General features: G+C 42.0%; 1 protein-coding gene across 2 annotated transcripts in view; it reads left to right on the plus strand.

Moving 5' to 3' along the window:
- nckap1l (NCK associated protein 1 like) overlaps nucleotides 1-22,341 on the plus strand; it is a 33,165-nt gene extending 10,824 nt beyond the window's left edge. Inside the window, exons 9-32 of one of the 2 annotated variants that reach the window (XR_014625799.1) lie at nucleotides 54-210; nucleotides 1,460-1,516; nucleotides 1,878-1,974; nucleotides 2,231-2,340; nucleotides 2,685-2,817; nucleotides 4,755-4,836; nucleotides 5,178-5,236; nucleotides 7,578-7,723; nucleotides 7,811-7,943; nucleotides 8,749-8,868; nucleotides 9,050-9,189; nucleotides 9,283-9,414; nucleotides 12,294-12,512; nucleotides 16,439-16,569; nucleotides 16,753-16,850; nucleotides 16,935-17,028; nucleotides 17,630-17,712; nucleotides 17,846-17,926; nucleotides 18,357-18,450; nucleotides 18,533-18,649; nucleotides 20,291-20,400; nucleotides 20,491-20,580; nucleotides 20,663-20,843; nucleotides 21,401-22,341. Coding sequence is in view for 1 of the 2 variants with exons in the window: in XM_084394382.1 (XP_084250508.1) it covers nucleotides 54-210; nucleotides 1,460-1,516; nucleotides 1,878-1,974; nucleotides 2,231-2,340; nucleotides 2,685-2,817; nucleotides 4,755-4,836; nucleotides 5,178-5,236; nucleotides 7,578-7,723; nucleotides 7,811-7,943; nucleotides 8,749-8,868; nucleotides 9,050-9,189; nucleotides 9,283-9,414; nucleotides 12,294-12,512; nucleotides 16,439-16,569; nucleotides 16,753-16,850; nucleotides 16,935-17,028; nucleotides 17,630-17,712; nucleotides 17,846-17,926; nucleotides 18,357-18,450; nucleotides 18,533-18,649; nucleotides 20,291-20,400; nucleotides 20,491-20,580; nucleotides 20,663-20,779 (2,600 nt within the window). In the remaining variant the exon portion in view is untranslated. Of the gene's footprint in view, nucleotides 1-53; nucleotides 211-1,459; nucleotides 1,517-1,877; nucleotides 1,975-2,230; nucleotides 2,341-2,684; nucleotides 2,818-4,754; nucleotides 4,837-5,177; nucleotides 5,237-7,577; nucleotides 7,724-7,810; nucleotides 7,944-8,748; nucleotides 8,869-9,049; nucleotides 9,190-9,282; nucleotides 9,415-12,293; nucleotides 12,513-16,438; nucleotides 16,570-16,752; nucleotides 16,851-16,934; nucleotides 17,029-17,629; nucleotides 17,713-17,845; nucleotides 17,927-18,356; nucleotides 18,451-18,532; nucleotides 18,650-20,290; nucleotides 20,401-20,490; nucleotides 20,581-20,662 lie in introns of both variants that reach the window. The other variant, XM_084394382.1, reaches the window with a different exon arrangement.
- Nucleotides 22,342-22,591: the final 250 nt, after the last annotated feature.

Consider the following 22,591-nt stretch of genomic DNA (forward strand, 5'->3'; position numbering starts at 1 on the left):
TGTTCAATCGGGGGTTGTGTTGATGTGTTGTTGTGTTGTGTTGTGTTGTTCAGTCGGGTTCCTGCTGTGTCACGGGAGTCTGAACAGTAACGCTGGTTCTCAGAACTTGTGGAAGTTGGCTCTTCGCAGCGGCCTGTACATCACAGTCATCAGAGACGAGGTGCTGCACATACACAAGCTCTCCGAGGAGTTCTTCGACAGTCTCAAAGGGTAACGCATGATGCTGCACTGTTCTCATGTGTTCACTCCACTGTTCTCGTGTGTTCACTCCACTGTTCTCGTGTGTTCTCTCCACTGTTCTCGTGTGTTCACTCCACTGTTCTCATGTGTTCACTCCACTGTTCTCATGTGTTCTCTCCACTGTTCTCGTGTGTTCACTCCACTGTTCTCATGTGTTCACTCCACTGTGTTCACTCCACTGTGTTCACTCCACTGTTCTCATGTGTTCACTCCACTGTTCTCATGTGTTCACTCCACTGTTCTCATGTGTTCACTCCACTGTTCTCATGTGTTCACTCCACTGTTCTCGTGTGTTCACTCCACTGTTCTCGTGTGTTCACTCCACTGTTCTCGTGTGTTCTCTCCACTGTTCTCATGTGTTCACTCCACTGTTCTCATGTGTTCACTCCACTGTTCTCGTGTGTTCACTCCACTGTTCTCGTGTGTTCTCTCCACTGTTCTCATGTGTTCACTCCACTGTTCTCATGTGTTCACTCCACTGTTCTCGTGTGTTCACTCCACTGTTCTCGTGTGTTCTCTCCACTGTTCTCGTGTGTTCTCTCCACTGTTCTCGTGTGTTCACTCCACTGTTCTCGTGTGTTCTCTCCACTGTTCTCGTGTGTTCACTCCACTGTTCTCGTGTGTTCACTCCACTGTTCTCGTGTGTTCACTCCACTGTTCTCGTGTGTTCTCTCCACTGTTCTCGTGTGTTCACTCCACTGTTCTCGTGTGTTCTCTCCACTGTTCTCGTGTGTTCTCTCCACTGTTCTCGTGTGTTCTCTCCACTGTTCTCGTGTGTTCTCTCCACTGTTCTCGTGTGTTCACTCCACTGTTCTCGTGTGTTCTCTCCACTGTTCTCGTGTGTTCTCTCCACTGTTCTCGTGTGTTCACTCCACTGTTCTCGTGTGTTCACTCCACTGTTCTCGTGTGTTCACTCCACTGTTCTTGTGTGTTCACTCCACTGTTCTCGTGTGTTCACTCCACTGTTCTCGTGTGTTCTCTCCACTGTTCTCGTGTGTTCTCTCCACTGTTCTTGTGTGTTCACTCCACTGTTCTCGTGTGTTCACTCCACTGTTCTCGTGTGTTCACTCCACTGTTCTCGTGTGTTCTCTCCACTGTTCTCGTGTGTTCTCGTGTGTTCACTCCACTGTTCTCGTGTGTTCTCTCCACTGTTCTCGTGTGTTCTCGTGTGTTCACTCCACTGTTCTCATGTGTTCACTCTGATCATATTCTTTTCCAGGTACAGTAAGCGTATTCCCGACATCAAGGAATGTAAAGAGTATGTCATCGCTAACTGGTGAGCATCTAAAGTATGAACTTGATAACTTCAAATACAGCAGGGCTGGAAGAAAAAAATCATTATCAGTAATTGCCCTTTAAACGTGAACAGGGAACTTTCTGTCAAGGTTTTGAACGTTACGAACAAATGTTCTTCCAGTAACATTAATAGAACATTCATTCAAAGTTATCTGGTCTTTAATAATGTTCTCAATGTTGTGTGTTTAGACGATTGTCTAAGGTTTTTTTAAATGTTACTTAAATGTTCAGAACGTTCAGAGAAAATTTTAAAAGTAACGTTTCCATAATGTTTGAAAAATGATAAAAGGGAATGTTCTCTTAACGTTCACATAACCAGCAAACGTTTGGTTGTTCTCCAGCGGGGCCGTGCGGAGGGAGAAGCGAGGCTTTCTGAGAAACGCTCTCAAGGAACTGATCAAAGTGTTGGAGGATGAGCCGGCTCTGCTCGGACCCAAGGTCTCAATCATGCTTTTATTTTATATATTTTTTTCATATACATTAACCCAGATCTCTATTGAAGCTTGTTTCCACCACAGAATAAAACATTTTAGAAGATAATTGCGACTTTTTATCTCGTAATTTTGACTTTATAACTCGCAATAGCGACTTTATATTACACAATTGTGAGATAAAAAGTCAAAATGACCTTTTTAATGTTTTCCTCTGTGGGAAACAAGCTTCCACAGACCTGTGAACCCTGTGCTTGTTCTAGGCTTTATTCGTGTTCATGGCGCTGTCGTTCTCCCGGGATGAAGTGCTCTGGCTCGTGCGGCACGCAGAGAACATCCCAAAAACCAAGACACCGGAGGATTACGCAGACTCGTGAGTTTCATCCTCAACACAACTCAGACTGTGCACACTTTCCCAAGATCTGGAAAAAAAAATCAGATTTTCATATTTTATACCATATTTAGATTTAACATAGTTAGTAATAATTGCCTCTAACTGAAGAATGGCTCATATGGTTCTGTTCATGTTCTGTTCCGCTCTCTGGATTAGAAGACTGGCAGCGCTTGTGTTAGTTTCCTATCAGGAGTTTATCAGGAAGAGAAGCACGAGTGTGTGTGTGTGTGTGTGAACCTGTACACTGATTCAGTGGGAAAAGCCCATCATAAGTTGGGTTATCAATGTGTGTGTGTGTGTGTGTGTGTGTGTGTGTGATGCAGACAGATGGCAGAGCTGCTGTTCTACATGGAGCGTCTGCGAGTTCTTCTGGTCCAGCACAGATACATCCTCCAGCGCTACCATCTCCAGTACCTGTCCCAGTACGACGCGCTCGTGCTCAACGACACCATACAGGTACAGCACTGAGTGTGTGTGTGTGTGTGTGTGTGTGTGTGTGTGTGATACAGTGGGGAGAACAAGTATTTGATATACTGCCGATTTTGCAGGTTTTCCCACTTACAAAGCATGTAGAAGTGTGTCATTTTTATCATAGGCACTCTTCAACTGTGAAAGACGGAATCTAAAACAAAAATCCAGAAAATCACATTGTATGATTTTTAAATAATTAATTTGCATTTTATTGCATGACATAAGTATTTAATACATCAGAAAAGCAGAAATAAAGCTAGCGCAAGTTCTGCCAGGGAGACTCAATCATTTACGTCACTAATTGCCTCTTCAACTACCCATTCATTTTCTTGCTGTAGCATAAAAGGGCAGCACTTACTCATATCTGAGTCCGCAGATGCTGTTGCTCCAGCCACCACCTTCCTCCCCACCACCACTAAGACGGATCTTCTCCTCCATCCCCCCCCATCACGACCACCCAGGTGTCCACCATCACCATCCCCAACATCACTAAATGGGCTCTCCTCTCCAACCTGAAGTCTTCAAGACGCCCTCCCTTCCATCCACCCCACCACCACCAGATGGCCCCCTTCATCGCCTCGGGGGGTGAGCGGCGCCCCTGCCTTCATCTTCAGTCAGCAGTCGCTGATTCAATACCCCTGGAATTCGAGTCATGAACGGGGCCTCCGCCAAAGAATTTGATTGCTTGCTGAGCTCATTAATAAATGTCTATGCTACAGCATTAATTCTCCCGAGTCTTTCTGGCAGAACTTAATATTTGGTACAGAAACCTTTGTTTGCAATTACAGAGATCATAAGTTTCCTGTAGTTCTTGACCAGGTTTGCACACACTGCAGCAGGGATTCTGGCCCACTCCTCCATACAGACCTTCTCCAGATCCTTCAGGTTTCGGGGCTGTGCTGGGCAATACGGACTTTCAGCTCCTCCAAAGATTTTCTATTGGGTTCAAGTGTGGAGACTGGCTAGGCCACTCCAGGACCTTGAGATGCTTCTTATGGAGCCACTCCTTAGTTGCCCTGGCTGTGTGTTTCGGGTCGTTGTCATGCTGGAAGACCCAGCCACGACCCATCTTCAATGCTCTTACTGAGGGAAGGAGGTTGTTGGCCAAGATCTCGCTATACATGGCCCCATCCATCTTCCCCTCAATACGGTGCAGTCGTCATGTCCCCTTTGCAGAAAAGCATCCCCAAAGAATGATGTTTCCACCTCCATGCTTCACGGTTGGGATGGTGTTCTTGGGGTTGTACTCATCCTTCTTCTTCCTCCAAACACGGCGAGTGGAGTTTAGACCAAAAAGCTCTATTTTTGTCTCATCAGACCACATGACCTTCTCCCATTCCTCCTCTGGATCATCCAAATGGTCATTGTCAAACTTCAGACGGGCCTGGACATGCGCTGGCTTGAGCAGGGGGACCTTGCGTGCGCTGCAGGATTGTAATCCATGACGGCGTAGTGTGTTACTAATGGTTTTCTTTGAGACTGTGGTCCCAGCTCTCTTCAGGTCATTGACCAGGTCCTGCCGTGTAGTTCTGGGCTGTTCCCTCACCTTCCTCATGATCACAGGTAACGAGTTCAAACAGGTGCAGTTAATACAGGTAATGGGTGGAGAACAGGAGGGCTTCTTAAAGAAAAACTAACAGGTCTGTGAGAGCCGGAATTCTTACTGGTTGGTAGGTGATCAAATACTTATGTCATGCAATAAAATACAAATTAATTATTTAAAAATCATACAATGTGATTTTCTGGATTTTGTAAGTGGGAAAACCTGCAAAATCGGCAGTGTATCAAATACTTGTTCTCCCCACTGTAGGTACAGCGCTGTCTCTGTCCTCTGTGTGAGTGTGTGTGTGTGTGTGATAGGTACTCCGTCCTCTTCGCAAACACACACACAGACGTTTATGTGGCGTATCTCCTGGTTTCAGGGCATGTACGTGTGTCCGGAGGAAGAATCGGTTCTCATGTCGTCCTTCGTCTCAACTCTTTCTTCAATGAGTCTCAAGCACTGTGAGTCTTTCCTTCAGATCAACGTGGACTGAGGATTGCTTCTGAACACATATACTGTATAATCATGCAAAGTGTAATATTCCTGTTTTCATGCCTGTCTAATAACCACATTTAAGGGATTATTGTAATTTCTTGCTCTGCTTTCCAGGATCAGTGTCTTGATGAACTGTTTAGGGAATTAGTCACTAATCTATCAATAGACAAATATGAGATGAGATGAAAGTCCATTTCTTTCTTCTGCCATCTTACAGCAAATTAGATCCAATGTGTAGCAGGAATTCAGATCCAATTGTTACACACACATTTATTGGCTTTCTGAATATTCTTTGGTGTTTCCGCAGTAAATGCAGGAGAAGAGTTCGACCTGAGACCGTTCAGACTGGACTGGCTGAGACTTCAGGTACGGCTCGCACTGATCAGTTACACATCCATAGGCCTATAATATTCATCAGAGTGGGAATCATGACTTTTATACATTGGTGATTGTGTGTGTGTGTGTGTGTGTTGTTCAGGTATTGTGTGTGTGTGTGTGTGTGTGTGTGCGTGTCTGTGTGTGTGTGTGTTCTTCGGGTGTTGTGTGTGTGTTCTTCAGGTGTTGTGTGTGTGTTCTTCAGGCGTACACCAGTGTCGTCACCGATGTGCTGTGTGTGTTCTTCAGGCGTACACCAGTGTCATCACCGATGTGTTGTGTGTGTGTGTGTGTGTGTGTGTGTGTGTGTGTATGTTCTTCAGGCGTACACCAGTGTCATCACCGATGTGTTGTGTGTGTGTGTGTGTGTGTGTGTGTGTGTTCTTCAGGCGTACACCAGTGTCATCACCGATGTGCTGTGTGTGTGTGTGTGTGTGTGTGTGTGTGTGTGTGTGTTCTTCAGGCGTACAGCAGTGTCATCACCGATGTGTTGTGTGTGTGTGTGTGTGTGTGTTCAGGCGTACACCAGTGTCATCACCGATGTGCTGTGTGTGTGTGTGTGTGTGTGTGTTCTTCAGGCGTACACCAGTGTCATCACCGATGTGTTGTGTGTGTGTGTGTGTGTGTGTGTGTGTGTGTGTGTGTGTGTGTGTGTGTGTGTGTGTGTGTGTGTGTTCAGGCGTACACCAGTGTCATCACCGATGTGTTGTGTGTGTGTTCAGGCGTACACCAGTGTCATCACCGATGTGTTGTGTGTGTGTTCAGGCATACACCAGTGTCATCACCGATGTGTTGTGTGTGTTGTTCAGGTATTGTGTGTGTGTGTGTGTGCGTGTCTGTGTGTGTGTGTGTTCTTCGGGTGTTGTGTGTGTGTTCTTCAGGTGTTGTGTGTGTGTTCTTCAGGCGTACACCAGTGTCATCACCGATGTGCTGTGTGTGTGTGTGTGTGTGTTCTTCAGGCGTACACCAGTGTCATCACCGATGTGCTGTGTGTGTGTGTGTGTGTGTGTGTGTGTGTTCTTCAGGCGTACACCAGTGTCATGACCGATGTGTTGTGTGTGTGTGTGTGTGTGTTCAGGCGTACACCAGTGTCATCACCGATGTGTTGTGTGTGTTGTTCAGGCGTACACCAGTGTCATCACCGATGTGTTGTGTGTGTGTTCAGGCGTACACCAGTGTCATCACCGATGTGCTGTGTGTGTGTGTGTGTGTGTGTGTGTGTGTGTGTGTGTGTTCTTCAGGCGTACACCAGTGTCATCACCGATGTGCTGTGTGTGTGTGTGTGTGTGTGTGTGTGTGTGTTCTTCAGGCGTACACCAGTGTCATCACCGATGTGTTGTGTGTGTGTGTGTGTGTGTGTGTTCAGGCGTACACCAGTGTCATCACCGATGTGTTGTGTGTGTTGTTCAGGCGTACACCAGTGTCATCACCGATGTGTTGTGTGTGTGTTCAGGCGTACACCAGTGTCATCACCGATGTGTTGTGTGTGTGTGTGTGTGTGTGTGTGTGTGTGTGTGTGTGTGTTCTTCAGGCGTACACCAGTGTCATCACCGATGTGTTGTGTGTGTTGTTCAGGCGTACACCAGTGTCATCACCGATGTGTTGTGTGTGTGTGTTCTTCAGGCGTACACCAGTGTCATCACCGATGTGTTGTGTGTGTTGTTCAGGCGTACACCAGTGTCATCACCGATGTGTTGTGTGTGTGTGTGTGTGTGTGTGTGTGTGTGTGTTCTTCAGGCGTACACCAGTGTCATCACCGATGTGTTGTGTGTGTGTTCAGGCGTACACCAGTGTCATCACCGATGTGTTGTGTGTGTTGTTCAGGCGTACACCAGTGTCATCACCGATGTGTTGTGTGTGTGTTCAGGCGTACACCAGTGTCATCACCGATGTGTTGTGTGTGTTGTTCAGGCGTACACCAGTGTCATCACCGATGTGTTGTGTGTGTGTTCAGGCGTACACCAGTGTCATCACCGATGTGTTGTGTGTGTGTGTGTGTTCAGGCGTACACCAGTGTCATCACCGATGTGTTGTGTGTGTTCTTCAGGCGTACACCAGTGACATCACCGATGTGTTGTGTGTGTTGTTCAGGTGTACACCAGTGTCATCACCAATGTGTTGTGTGTGTGTTCAGGCGTACACCAGTGTCATCACCGATGTGTTGTGTGTGTTGTTCAGGCGTACACCAGTGTCATCACCGATGTGTTGTGTGTGTGTGTGTGTGTGTTGTTCAGGCGTACACCAGTGTCATCACCGATGTGTTGTGTGTGTGTGTGTGTGTTCTTCAGGCGTACACCAGTGTCATCACCGATGTGTTGTGTGTGTTGTTCAGGCGTACACCAGTGTGGGTAAAGCGTCTCTGGCTCTGAAGGATTATCCTGAACTCGCCAAGATCATGAACATGGCCCAGTTTCACACCAGGATGATGGACACTGTGAACGAGCTCCTCTGCGAGACGGCCGATCTCTCCATCCTCTGGTGAGTCTCTGAGATGTCCTGTGAATCCGATGAGCTTTAATAAAAGTAAACGGACTCTGCTTGATTTCTGCTGCCTGTGATCTTCAGTTTCCACGGGCGTGTGTTTGAGAAGATGTTCTCTCAGAGCGGCGAGGACGTGTCTATGCAGCGATACCTGATGGCGTTCCCTCTCGTCTGCTCACACTTCAGCCAGAGTCTCCATCCACTCTGTCCCGAGGAGGTCAGTGCTCTCTATATCAGCGTACTTCAACTGAGCTTTAAATAATTAATGAAAAGCAAAGTTACATTAACCCCCGACCACCCCCCCCCCCCCCCCCCCCATATATATATAGTTAGTAGTGTGTTAAACTGGCAGTTATGGTTAAGGGGCAGGACATTTCCCAAACACACTCGAAGCGCTCGACCAATCACAACACACTGCTCCAGCCGACCAATCAGAACACAGTGTGCTTTTCAGAAGGAGGGGCTTCATAGAGACAGGAAGTAAACAGAGCGTTACTGACAGACTGGGAAGAGAGGAGCCGCAACAATGGAGAATATGAGGAGAATAATCAACATTCAAGCAGGAAAACCTGTTCTAGTAGAGCCTGAAACAACATCAAGACTGTATAAAACAGCATAATATGGCTTTTTAAGGAAAATTAAAGGGATATTACACCGAAAAAATTATTCAAGTTGTTGAATCCAAATCCTCAATTGAATCCTCAAGTTGTTCCAAACCTCTATAAATTTCTTTGTTCTGTTGAACACAAAGGAAGATATTTTGAAGAATGTGGGAACAGAACAGGTCTGGGGAACCATTGACTATTTTTTTCCCCCAAAACAGTTTGGTTACAAACTTTCTTCAAATATCTTCATTTGTGTTCAGCAGAACAAAGACATGCTTACAGGTTAGAAACAACTTGAGGGTGAGTAAATGACGACAGAATTTGTAGACTATCCCTTCAATAGATCATTTTCACAAAAGGAAATCTGCTACTAAATGATTTTCTGTCATATTTCTCTTGTGTGTGTGCGTGGGCTAGACTGAAGAGATGGAGAAGCAAAGCTTGAAGCTGTGCGTGGCCTTTCTGGAGGAGATTTCCCGTCAGACGTGTTCGGTGGTGCTGGAGATCTGTGCCGAACAGTGTAACCTGAACGAGAAGGTACAGAAAATCTACTGAACTCAGTATGAAGATCAACCTGATCAAAACTACAATTATAGTGGTCTGGTTTTAGGTTGAAGAATATATATATAATGTAGTTTAAAAAAAAATGGACATGAATGCCCATAAATCAAAAAAGCCAGTAAGAACCACAAGTGTTTAAGTTTTTGCTGTGTTTTAGTTATTGCCCAAACACAGCGCTGAGACCATCAGCACAGCGCGCAATAAGAAACTGAAGAAACCGGTACCAAAGAGAGGAGACGTGCCTAAAGAGAAACCAGGGACGGAAAGCCTCAGGAAGGACAGAGCCTTCGTCACAAAGTATGCATCATCCGACAGATTCAGTATAGGAATGAAAAAACTATCTTTATCTTTCATATAGATTTGCAAGCTGACTGCTCTCTTCTGTTGTAGTCTGGATAAGATGCACATGGCGCTGACAGAACTGTGCGCTTCCTACAGCGTCTGCGCTGACTTCACAGTCTTCAAACACATCGTTGTGCCGGCCGAGTTCCTGCTCACACAGCTGGAGATGAGACTCAACAAGTACACTCACTTCTGTAGTGTTCACTACTGCACTGTTCAGATCACAACATCCTCTCAATCACACATTGGGCCCTATTGTAACGATCTGAAACGCAAGTATCAAACGCGAAACGCAAGTAACTTTGTGGGCGGATCTCGGCGCTGTTGCTATTATACCGGCGGGATAAATGACTCTTGCGCCCGACGCAAATCTAAAATGTGTTGGTCTGAAGTCGCTTCATTACTCATAGGTGTGGTTTGGGCGTAACGTGAAATAAACCAATCAGAGCGTCATCTCACATTCCCTTTAAGAGCAGGCGCGCTTGTTCCATGGCGGATTGCTATTATAATGGCGGATTTGCCAGACGCACGCCAGGAACGGTTCACAGCCGAGGAGACCGGCGTTCTCGTCAGGGCCGTAAAACACAGAGAAGTGACATTGGGGATGGAGAAACACACACAAATTAGCTTCGGTTAAACAGGCGTATAATAATGTGGGTAAATGTGTAAGCTAGATTTATGCCTATTCTTTCACATCTTCATGGACACAACAATGATTTCCCTCGTGTGTTAATATTTGTCCTTCTAATTATGTATGGTTTTCTAAAAATGAGAACTGATGCGTCTGTGTGTAGATGAGATAAGCAAAGTGTATGTGCGTTGTGCACACGCTACATTATGGCCAAGCATGCGCCCTTAAAATAGCATCTGAATAACGCGCCACTGACTTTAGACGAGGTTTCTCCTGGCCTGTGGAGGAATTGTTTTCTGAAACTGCAAAATAGCACCAGGGAACGTTTGCGCCGGAACACGCCTCCTCTCTTCGCTGAACCGCCCCCGGGAGCGCAAGTTCATTCCCTAATTTACCGACGTGCGTCTGTGGAGGGAAAAGTCTGCTGTATGTCGGGTACAAAATAGGAATGATACATGCGTCGCTGTACAAAGTCAGTTGCGCTGGGTGCAAGATAGGGCCCTGTGTGTCTTAAAGGAATATCCCAGGTTACGTCGCTTTATTTTTAAAAAAAAAAGAAGAAAAAAAAGATTATCACGAAGCGCAAACAATGAATCCAGACATGTGAGGCTTATAATTTTATTAAATTTTTTTTATTTTATTTTTATTTTTATGTTAAATTATGTACAATTGTGTGTTGTTTAATCTGTATAGTTGTTTTAGGGTTTTAGGCATCATGGCTATAAGGTAGTAAAATTAGACGTTAAACAGAAAAGGTTAGGAAACGATTTTTTTCCCAACTTTTAATGACTTTTGCAGTCTCAAAATGATTCAGCCCCCTGAATACAATCCCTCAGAACAGCACACATCTGCAGAACAGGTGTTGTCTCACTAATCAAGGGCTTCATTAGCTGCACCAGGTGTGCTCGAGCTAGAACACATGAAATATCTGAACTGGTGAGGTTTGATGAGTGTCACGTTTGACTGAATGTTAGAAATATGGCAAAGAACGGTCCAAAAAGAGAAGATATCATCGCCCTTCACAAACAAGGCACAGGATACAGAAAGATAGTGAAGGCACTAAATGTTCCTAGAGAAACATATGTTGGAAGCATAGTTTGCAAGTTCAGTGTTAAAGGAACAGTGGTTACTCTCCCCGGACGGGCAGAAAAAGGAACGTTTCAACGGCTGAAACCAGATCTCTGAGAAAGCCGGTCCAGAAAGCCCTGGAGCGACTGCAGAAGATCTAGAGCAGGACTTGATGTCCACAGGCTCTGAGGCTTCAGCTGAACAGTGAGCCATGCCAGACTACACCACTACTGACCCAACAGCACAAGAAAAGAGCTCAAAATCATATAAATAAGCCACAGAAGTTTTGGGATTCTGTTCTGTGCAGCGATGAAACACAACTGGAGCTGTTCGGCCCTGTGGATCAGCGTGTGTCTGGAGGAAGAAGAATGAAGTGTACTCTGTCTACAGTTCAGCATGAGGAGCTCGTGATGCTCTCGGCTGATGTATATCCTCCGGCTCTGGAAACCTGCAGCGTGAGGAAGGAGAGATGGATGACTGAAGTATCAGGAGATCCTGGGAGAAAACATCATGCCGTCAGAGAGGAAGCTGGAGCTTGGACCTTCAGCAGGACAATGATCCCAAGCAAACCTCAGATTCCACCAAGGCTTGTTTGCAGAAGTCATCCTGGGAGATACAGTGGCATCACAGTCTCCTGACTCGAACCCCAGAGAACATCTCTGGTGGGATTTGAAGGCGGTTGCAGAACACAAACCCAGGAATATCCCTGAACTGGAGGCTGTTGCTCATGAGGAACGGGCTCAGATCCCTCAGACACAGAAGCTGCGTCTGTTATACATCTCGCTTCAGCAAAAGGCTCTACTCAGTGCTAAAGATGCTTGCCATGAAGGGGGTGAATAATTTTGAAACTGCAGAAGTCATTAAAAGTTGCATTTTCAGTTGAATTTGGGGAAAAGTAACAAGTATTCAAAGTATTCAAAAGTAACGTTCCCATAATGGTTGAAAAATGATATCCAAGAAATAAAAATGTTGAGTGTTCAGAAATAATAATTTTTTTATAACTTATATTTTTCATTAACGTACTTAGAACATATTTTTGTTCGCTGGTATATTTTTTATGTCTTGTGTTTATACTTTTAATGTTTACAGCCTTAACATTCATTCACCTACACTGTACATGCCTCATTGCAATCTGGACTTTTGGACGTTTATTTTATTTTATACATTTTTGTGGTTATCAACTTTACGCCACAAGTAAAGTTCTCAAACCAGGAATATTCCTTTAAAGGCTTGTTTGAGAGTGTTCACAACTGTAAAATATAGATGAAAAAGTATTGAGTAAAAAACACCTGAGTTTAATAAATCATTAATCTCAGCGTAGAGCACTGTTTGCTTCAACCTAACAAATGGAGGTTTGCAGGGTGATCGTGCAGATGGCGGGTTACAACCAGAGCACTCACGAGATCGCCCGTCCATCGGACCTGCTGGCTGGGATTCAAGCGTACGTGTCGAGTCTTCAGTGCCTCAACTGTTACATCAACATCGACGTGGCTCGGCTCGTGAAGAGTGTCCTGTTACAGCAGACTCAACCTCTCGACTCGTACGGGGCTCAGACCATCACGACTCTCTATACTACCTGGTGAGACCTCATGAAGTTTCGTCAGCTTCATCAGGGCCGTTTCCTCAAGGCTCAGACTGTGATGTATAATGTCACCTGTGTATCCCGTAGTTCATGGCCGCTGGCTGAGAAAGTAATTAACTAACAATTTGTGAGTTCAGGACTGATCTTACCCTAGATGAGAATGAGGTTTCGCAAACTTTTCAGGCCGTGCCACCTTTCATAAAATCATACTTCCTCCAGCTTTTCCAGCTTTTGAGCGTAATCCTACAGACTGTGAGCGACATATAGATAATTACATATTATAATATATGGGTCAATGACGTATAAGGATTTTCGACAGGTCAATTTTAAAATACAAAAAATAATAATATCTGTTGCAATTGTTCAAACATTAAGGATGTTGTGTACACCTAAATTCATTAAAAAAATTCAATTTAAGGGATTTTAGTGTTTTTTCATCTAGATGAATTGTCCGTAGCCTTAAAAAATGTCATGTGGTGCGACTGTGATTTATCTTAAAATTAATTAATTTCCTTAACATGCTTAAACATTTTTTTTACAAGTTCTTAGTAATTAAAGTGTTTAGAAACCAAGTTTTGCATTTCTTTTGAGTTTTTGTAAATAATGATCTCGTTTTTTGTTCTATAATTTCCGAGTTGCCTTCTTAAATCTAGTTAACAGACTTACTTTTCCTGTAAATCACATAAAACTGATATAAATGTTTTAAAAATATCATTTACTAAAGCATACTGTATCAGTGATTCATATTTCAGCCACAAAAATAAGATATTTTATTTTACATTTAATACAGCGATTATTGGTCGCACCAAATGATAAGTGGTCGCTCCAAATGACACGAAGACCTTATAAAGTTAAAAATCTATTTAAAGAGATCAATGAACAATACATTTTATACAAAAAAATTGATTTAAACCAGATTTCATACAAATTTCACAGAATTTTCCTGAACATAAACTTTTTTTTAAAAATAAAAATCTCATCAAAAACACAAGTGCACCATTTCTTTTAACTTGACTTAGAATTTCTTTCTAACAAATAATAATGTAATAGATATAAATTATTTCATAAAATTATTGTATACAGGTAACATTTGGGGTCAATAGTTTTTTTAGGTCATACCACATGACATCCAAATTTGGCAACTACATACCAACCATTACAAAGGTTTATTTTTTTTCCAATTTGAGAGAATTACAAACCTGCTTGCTGCTTCCATGGGTCCTTGGTAAATTGGTATATGATGTAACGTCCTGTGTTTGAATAGTTTTCAACATTAAAGTCCCAAAATGGTAGTTCCTTGATGGTCACACCACATGATATTTCATAAAATGGACATCATCGGACAAAGTTTGTTTGTATATTATGATGGAAATATAAATACAAATGCTTTGAATTTTTTTAAAGGATTACAAAACATTTTGGAAATCATGCCAAATAGTGCAGAAAATAAATTTGAATAAATTCAGAGTAATTTCAAAGACGTTTTCAAAACAGAAGTTATGGCCGGACGGTTGCACCACATGATGTTTTGACACTTTAAATAACAAAAAAAAAAAAAAATAAGTAAAGGTTTTTGATGAGTTAAAGTGAGTACATACATGGGAGAGGTACTTCAAATATGCAGTATCTTTTTATGCATTTTAACCCGTTTTTGCCTGAAAAAATGCAATCGGACAGAAAATTTAGGCGTCACGTCATTGACCCATATATTGAATGTATTGTATTTTTTTCAGATCGTGAGTTATTACAGAGGCTTTGTGTGTGAATATTGTAGTTCTAGACTAAATATGAGCATCTCACTTGCACAAATTCAGTATTCCTCAAAATGAATAAAAACAGTGAAATGCAAAAAATGCAGAATATCACGCAAACCTGCAATTAAATATGCTAAATAATACAAATATACTTTATGTATTTAATCTCACTTTATTAACCAGTGTCTTTGCTGCTGACCTTCGATGATCCACTTCAACCGTTCTAAACTGCAAAAATGACTTTAGATAAACATCACATTTGTGCTTTATTTTTTTATTGCTGTGGTCCAGAATGACATCACAGGTGAAAGGTTTATTGAGCGGCGCCCTCTACTGTTAAAGGAGTGAATGCACATTTTTCAGCCTGAGGCTTATTCCTTTCAACTTTGGTGTGAAAGAGCCTTTAAATGAAAAAGTTCTATTTTGGCACAAACAAGCCTAGCCCAGGTGAGGAAAAGTGAAAATGCAATACTTTCCACAACTAAGTAACACAATTAGTTACTTCTAAAAGTAACTTTCCCCAACACTGCTGATATTTTCAGGAATGAAACAACTGACTGCTTTTATGAGCGAGTCATTGAACACATACAGTCGTGCTGTTGCGGTTTAAATGGTTCTTGGTCTCTGGTTTAACTGTGTTCCTGGTCTCTGGTTTAACTGTGTTCCTGGTCTCTGGTTTTACAGTGTTCCCGGTCTCTGGTTTAACTGTGGATGTTGTGGTTTAACTGTGTTCCCGGTTTCTGGTTTAACTGTGTTCCTGGTCTCTGGTTTAACTGTGTTCCTGGTCTCTGGTTTAACTGTGTTCCTGGTCTCTGGTTTAACTGTGTTCCCAGTCTCTGGTTTAACTGTTTCTGGTCTCTGTTTTAACTGTGTCCCTGGTCTCTGGTTTAACTGTGTTCCTGGTCTCTGGTTTAACTGTTTCTGGTCTCTGTTTTAACTGTGTCCCTGGTCTCTGGTTTAACTGTGTTCCTGGTCTCTGGTTTAACTGTGGATGTTGTGGTTTAACTGTTTCTGGTCTCTGGTTTAACTGTGTTCCTGGTCTCTGTTTTAACTGTGTCCCTGGTCTCTGGTTTAACTGTGTTCCTGGTCTCTGGTTTAACTGTGTCCCTGGTCTCTGGTTTAACTGTGTTCCTGGTCTCTGGTTTTACAGTGTTCCCGGTCTCTGGTTTAACTGTGGATGTTGTGGTTTAACTGTGTTCCCGGTTTCTGGTTTAACTGTGTTCCTGGTCTCTGGTTTAACTGTGTTCCTGGTCTCTGGTTTTACAGTGTTCCCGGTCTCTGGTTTAACTGTGGATGTTGTGGTTTAACTGTGTTCCCGGTTTCTGGTTTAACTGTGTTCCTGGTCTCTGGTTTAACTGTGTTCCCAGTCTCTGGTTTAACTGTTTCTGGTCTCTGTTTTAACTGTGTCCCTGGTCTCTGGTTTAACTGTGTTCCTGGTCTCTGTTTTAACTGTGTCCCTGGTCTCTGTTTTAACTGTGTCCCTGGTCTCTGTTTTAACTGTGTCCCTGGTCTCTGTTTTAACTGTGTCCCTGGTCTCTGGTTTAACTGTGTCCCTGGTCTCTGTTTTAACTGTGTCCCTGGTCTCTGGTTTAACTGTGTTCCTGGTCTCTGGTTTAACTGTGGATGTTGTGGTTTAACTGTGTTCCTGGTCTCTGGTTTAACTGTGTTCCTGGTCTCTGGTTTAACTGTGGATGTTGTGGTTTAACTGTTCCTGGTCTCTGGTTTAACTGTGTCCCTGGTCTCTGGTTTAACTGTGTTCCTGGTCTCTGTTTTAACTGTGTTCCTGGTCTCTGGTTTAACTGTGTTCCCGGTTTCTGGTTTAACTGTGTCCCTGGTCTCTGGTTTAACTGTGTTCCTGGTCTCTGGTTTAACTGTGTCCCTGGTCTCTGGTTTAACTGTGTTCCCGGTTTCTGGTTTAACTGTGTCCCTGGTCTCTGGTTTAACTGTGTTCCTGGTCTCTGGTTTAACTGTGGATGTTGTGGTTTAACTGTGTTCCTGGTCTCTGGTTTAACTGTGTTCCTGGTCTCTGGTTTAACTGTGTTCCTGGTCTCTGGTTTAACTGTGTTCGTTCCTGGTCTCTGGTTTAACTGTGTTCGTTCTTGGTCTCTGGTTTAACTGTGTTCGTTCTTGGTCTCTGGTTTAACTGTGTTCCTGGTCTCCTGTGGTCAGGTATCTCGAGGGTCTCCTGCGTCAGGCCAGCAGCGCTCTCATAGTCCACTGTCCAACCATACAGTGCTTCATCAACCAGAACACGGAGAACGAGCAGAGCTTTCGTGCTGAGGAATACTCTGACATCGGTGGTAAGATGAAAGATATTTCAGCTAAATATTCAGGCTAAATAATATTCAACTCGCATTATAAAAGTATTTTACTCAAGGAAATATTTCGGATCCGGTTTCTGATTTTATACAGTAAGACTGTAAGGTGCCTGAAATGGTGTTAAACGCTGGTTTGATGTTTAATTCACACATATTTGTCTGCAGGTTTGCGATCGTTGGCTGAACTGATTGGCCCGTATGGAATGAAGTTTTTAAATGAGAACCTCATGTGGCACATCATATCCCAAATTGGAGAACTGAAGGCATGACATCTTTCTAAAGCACAAACATGGCTAATTTACAGTCATACAGTGTAAACATGAAATAAATCATGTTTTCATTTTCAGAAACTTGTAAGTGACAACATGGATGTCCTGGTGCAAATGAGAGCTAACTTTGAGAAGCCTGAGGCGATGATTGACCTTCAGAAGAAGCTGACAGGTACAGTTCTTCAAATCCTCACATAGTTTACTCACTTAGTTGTCTGCAGTTTTGGACACTTTCCAATATCATTCCTCTCAAAAACAATCATAATAGCTTCTTTATTGTTAAATAAATCATAAAACACTCTTAGTAAAACTAAAAAGCAAAGATCACACACATCACCAATTTCTCTGAATTATAGTTATTACATTATTACCCTTGATTAAAACTGTGTTGTAGTGTTATTTTAATGGGAAATGCCTTGCATGTGTATGAACAGATATAAGCGTCACGTTTACACAAGGTGAAGTCGTTTCACCAGAAGATCCAGTTAGGATTTCTTGATTAAAAAGTATAGAGTCAAAATAAAAAAAAATTCACAAAACAATGAATTGTTCACAGTACAATCATGGAGATGCATTTGGAAAATAGATGTGATGAATCTCTATTTCATGTCAAAAGTTAAAATAAACAGACAGAAAAAGAGCATAATTCTATCAACTTCTCCAAGGACAAAAGTTCGGGAAGCCCTGGTCTAAAGTGTTTCACTCGTTCATAAATCTTCTCTTGTGTCTTCTTTCTGTAATGAAACGCTGATTTATCTAATATGTTCCACCAGGCTGTGAGAATGTGTTGAAGAGAGTGACCATTATTGGGGTGATTCTGTCGTTTCGGTCTATGGTCCAAGACGCTCTTGCCGAGGTGAGAAGCCCTTCATGTTCATTAATATTAAATCTGTATTTGTCAGATCTTATAGTGCATGCATAATAATAAATGCATGACGTGCTATAATATACTGCTATAACATCACTGTACTGGTCATTTCCATCTGTAGATCATGGACAGACACTGTCCGTTTCTCATGAGACCCATCAAATGTCTGAAGGACTTTATCAAGCCCGAGCTCGACATCAAGGTCAGTCATTCAATTATTCAATCATTCAATCATTCAGTCATTCAGTCATTCAGTCATTCAATCCTTCAATCATTCAATCCTTCAGTCATTCAATCCTTCAATCATTCAGACATTCAGTCATTCAGACATTCAATCATTCAGTCATTCAGTCATTCAATCCTTCAATCATTCAGTCATTCAGTCATTCAATCCTTCAATCATTCAGTCATTCAGTCATTCAATCATTCAGACATTCAGTCATTCAATCCTTCAATCATTCAGTCATTCAGTCATTCAGTCATTCAATCATTCAGACATTCAGTCATTCAGACATTCAGTCATTCAATTAAAAAATATTATTTTGCGGACACCACTTAGACACATGTGTAGATGACTCTCGGTGTGTATGAGATGTCTTGTTTATTGATTGTCCTCGTCTGATCATGTGTAGATGACTCTCGGTGTGTATGAGATGTCTTCGGCTGCTGGTTTGAGATGTGAGATCGACCCTGCACTGGTTTCGGCGATAGCAAACACGCAGACAGGTGAAGTCCTGATAAAGGAGGAATGTCTCAAGATAATCTGATCTGATTGTTTCGATGTATAACCTGTTATTCTCCTTGCCAGACAACTTGTCGCTCGAGGAGGAGTTTAAGATCAGCTGTCTTCTGATGGTGTATATAGCCGTGTCTCTGCCCACCCTGTGTCTGGATCCCAACTCGTTCTACAGCCGAGAACTGGGAGGTGAGTTTGAGTCTCACAGACGACAGAAACAGCTTTGAGACAGCTTTAAGCCTGATGGACATATATATTTATATATATATATATATATATATAATGGCAGTGAATGGACGGTTTCTGTTTTGAAGTCCATAAAAGTGCATCTATCCATCATTAAAGTGCATCTGTCCATCATAAAAGTGCATCTGTCCATCATAAAAGTGCATCTGTCCATCATAAAAGTGCATCTATCCATCATAAAAGTGCATCTGTCCATCATAAAAGTGCATCTATCCATCATAACTCCATTTGAATCCCATCTGACACATGTGTAGTGTGGTGTGGCGCAATGGATAAGACACATGCCTTTGGTGTGAGAGACCCGGGTTCGAATCCACTGTGAGACACCAATGTGTCCCTGAGCAAGACACTTAACCCCTAGTTGCTCCAGAGGCGTGCGACCTCTGACATATATAGCAATTGTAAGTCGCTTTGGATAAAAGCGTCAGCTAAATGAATAAATGTAAATGTAAAATGTAAATCTGGATGACAACCCACAAGTGTGGATAAAAAAGAATGCATGAAGCTAGAATAAAATGGTTCAGATATTCATACAATAAGAAATTCTGGGTGCCATGAAAGTTTTGTGAATGATCAAAGATGCTGGCGGGGAAAGGGTCAACATGATAAATGTATTGCTAAAAACATGAGCGCTTGCTTTGATCACCAACTTCATCATGATTTCCTGACAGACCCTTGATAAAAGTCGTCAAGTCTCCTTTATTTATACAGCGCTTTTCACAACACAGTGTTTCAGAGCAGCTTTACAGAGATAACAGGAGAATACTGCAGCAGAGTTTGTTTCCAGAAGAAAATATCGTCACAGTCCAGCTTCAGTAAGATCAGTGATGGTTCATTTCTGTTGTAAAAAAGTTATTTAGTTCATTTATATACAGTAGTCAACATTTGAAGTGGATCAAAACCTTTCATCAAAGTTATACATGTAATTTGTATGCGTTATACATCTTGTTGTTCTGTAAGGCCTGTTCACACCGGGTCACTTCACTTCATATCAAAACGATTCCATTTACACCTGCTCACATGAATGTGTTTTCGCAAAATGGATTTAAGTCCGATCTTCAATTCCAGCGCTATATGCAGATTTAATGGATTCACGTCCGTATGAGCTGCGTTTGATCGATCATCAGCTAATCTCAAGATCAGACACCGCTATAGGAGAGAACAGCGCTGTCAGATCATTTCGTTTCTTTACTTTTAATGATGATGATTGTGTGTTAAGCGTCTGCGACTTCACTTTGATTTGCGATAGTTTGCTCGTTGATGAAGAGATGCTCATCTGCAGTAGCGTCGTCATATCTGACATGTAGCCTATAACACGCTCTCACACGTTTACTTTTATAGTAAAATGTACACTTGTGGTTTCAACAACCAGAGGCATTTACACGTGTCCAGTTCGGTGTGGAGAGCGGCCCAGAACTCCTGATGTGGTTTGAGAGATCGGATTCAAATCCGTGTCGAATGTGTTTCGGAGAGCATTTACACTGGATCACAGAAAACACACGAATGACCCGGTGTAGACCGACCCTAAAGCTCTGTGGTCCGCCTCGAGCCTGCTGAGCTTGAGCTTGTCGTGTTCTTCTCCAGGCCACCAGAACAACATCCACTGTCTGGCGACTGCAGTGAATCATCTGGCGGCCGCCATGTTCACCGTCCAGAGGAAGAACATACAAACACAACTGCAGGAGTTCCTGAAGGTGAAACACACACACACACACTCTTCTCACACTGCTTCACGTCACTCTGAACATCTCATCTGTAATGTGTGTGTGTGTGTGTGTGTGTAGGTGGCGTCCTCCATCTTACTCCAGCTCGGTCAGAACGTGGAGCGAGTGGAAATAAAGAACAGAGACTCAGTTTATCTCATTCTTCACATGGTAATGAATCTCTGGAGGATTATTATGAGCTCAGGATCTATAATACTTTATGAATGAATGTTTTCTCATGTGTGTGTTGTAGATCGTGGATCAGTCGCCGTTCTTGAGTCAAGACATGCTGGAGATGTGTTTCCCGTACGTTCTCCTGAGAAACGCTTACAGAGAAGTCCACAAGAGCTTCGTCCACACGATGGGCTGAACTCAAACCAGGACTGACTCTGGACCTCACACACACTACTGACTAACGTTTGGGATCAGGCAGAGTTTTAATGTTTTTAAAAGAGTCTCTTCTGCTCACCAGAATTTATTTGATTAAAAAAACACCAAAAAAACGGTAATATTGTTAAATATTATGGAAATTTTAAATTAATGTTTTCTATTTTAATATATTTTAAAATGTAATTTATTCCTGTGATCAAAGCTGAATTTATCATCATTACTCCAGTCTTCAGTAAAAAATTCTTACTGACCCCAAACTTTTTAATGTTACAAAAGCTTCTATTTCAGATCAATTCTGTTCTTTTGAACTTTCTATTCATCAAAGAATCGTGAAATAAAAATGTAAATAACTGTTTTCAACACTGATAATAATCATAAATGTTTCTTGATCATAAATCCTCATATTAGAGTGATTTCTGAAGGATCATGTGACACTGAAGACTGGAGTAATGATGCTGAACATTCAGCTTTGATCACAGGAATAAATGACACTTTACTGTATATTCACATAGAGAACAGATGATTTACATTGTGATAATATTTCACAATATTACTATTTTTTGTGTATTTTTAATCAAATAAATGCAGGCTTGGTGAGCAGAAGAGACTCTTTCAAAAACATAAAAAATCTTACCGATTCAAAACTTTTGACTGGTAGTGTGTGTTTAACAGATTAAACTGATATGCACCTGGTTTGATTTTCATAGTGGATGATTGTGTTAAAGTCCCTCTGTAGTGAATAATTCTATCCTTTAAAACTCATTTTCAATCACCAAAATTACTTAAAACTTTTTTTCCTTGAAAAATGTTTCTTCATGTCTTAAAATATCTTGGCTGTAACTCGACACCCTTGCCTCATTTAGTATGCGCGGTTCTATGAAAATGCAAATGAGCCCCGCCTCCACTCACTCACTCACTCAGCTCAGAGATCCACTGGTTGACGATCACACGTTGATCTGATTGGTTACAAGGTAGTTTGTGATGTCAGAAACACAACACAGTGACGTCTTTGGTTCACTGCAGTTTTAAGGAGGAAATACTCAGCAATGGTGTCGACTTATGAACTTACACATGCTTTGTCTTAAAGTGTATTAAAAATATAAACAACATTAAAAGCTGGATCTTCATCACAGGGGGACTTTAAACTAGATTCTATTGGACGTATGTATGAAATGTGCAGAAAACACTGCTGCATATAATGATTATGTAACTCTTGCGCTGTTTCTTGTCTAATTACAACCTGAGATCCACTGGAAAAGGATTTTTTTTTTCTCTGTTTTAATGTTGTCATGATGATTAATAAATGAAAGTTGTATTTTTATGTAGATCATTCTCACAAATTCACCATTATTTGCACAGAAAAACTCGAAGCAACTGTTAACAGTTTCTCAACACTGACTGTGATTGTGCTGGATATTCCATATTTGTGTTTGTTTAAATGCCTTTATATTCTAAAGTTTTTTTAAAATGTAGAAATGATGAAAAATTGGTTTTCAAATTAATGTTAAAATGCTGTCAAATAAAAAGGCAACATAAGCATAAGTTTGTGTCAGTTTTATGTGCAGTGGTTTACATGAATACATTTTAAAGGATATTTGTAGTGTAACACAACAGTTGTTCCAGTCATGCTTCATTAATCTCATCCTCCTTCGGTCTGTCAGTCGCTCACATATTCAGGGTGTTTACACAACAACGATGTACTAAAAACAGAATTTTTTCCTTGTGTTTGTTGCATTCAGACGACAACATTGTCAAAACAATCCCGGTCACACAGATCGGTGAAAACGGCTGA

The sequence above is a fragment of the Rutilus rutilus genome (genome assembly GCF_951802725.1).
Source record: "Rutilus rutilus genome assembly, chromosome: 22".
Taxonomy (NCBI): Eukaryota; Metazoa; Chordata; class Actinopteri; order Cypriniformes; family Leuciscidae; genus Rutilus; species Rutilus rutilus.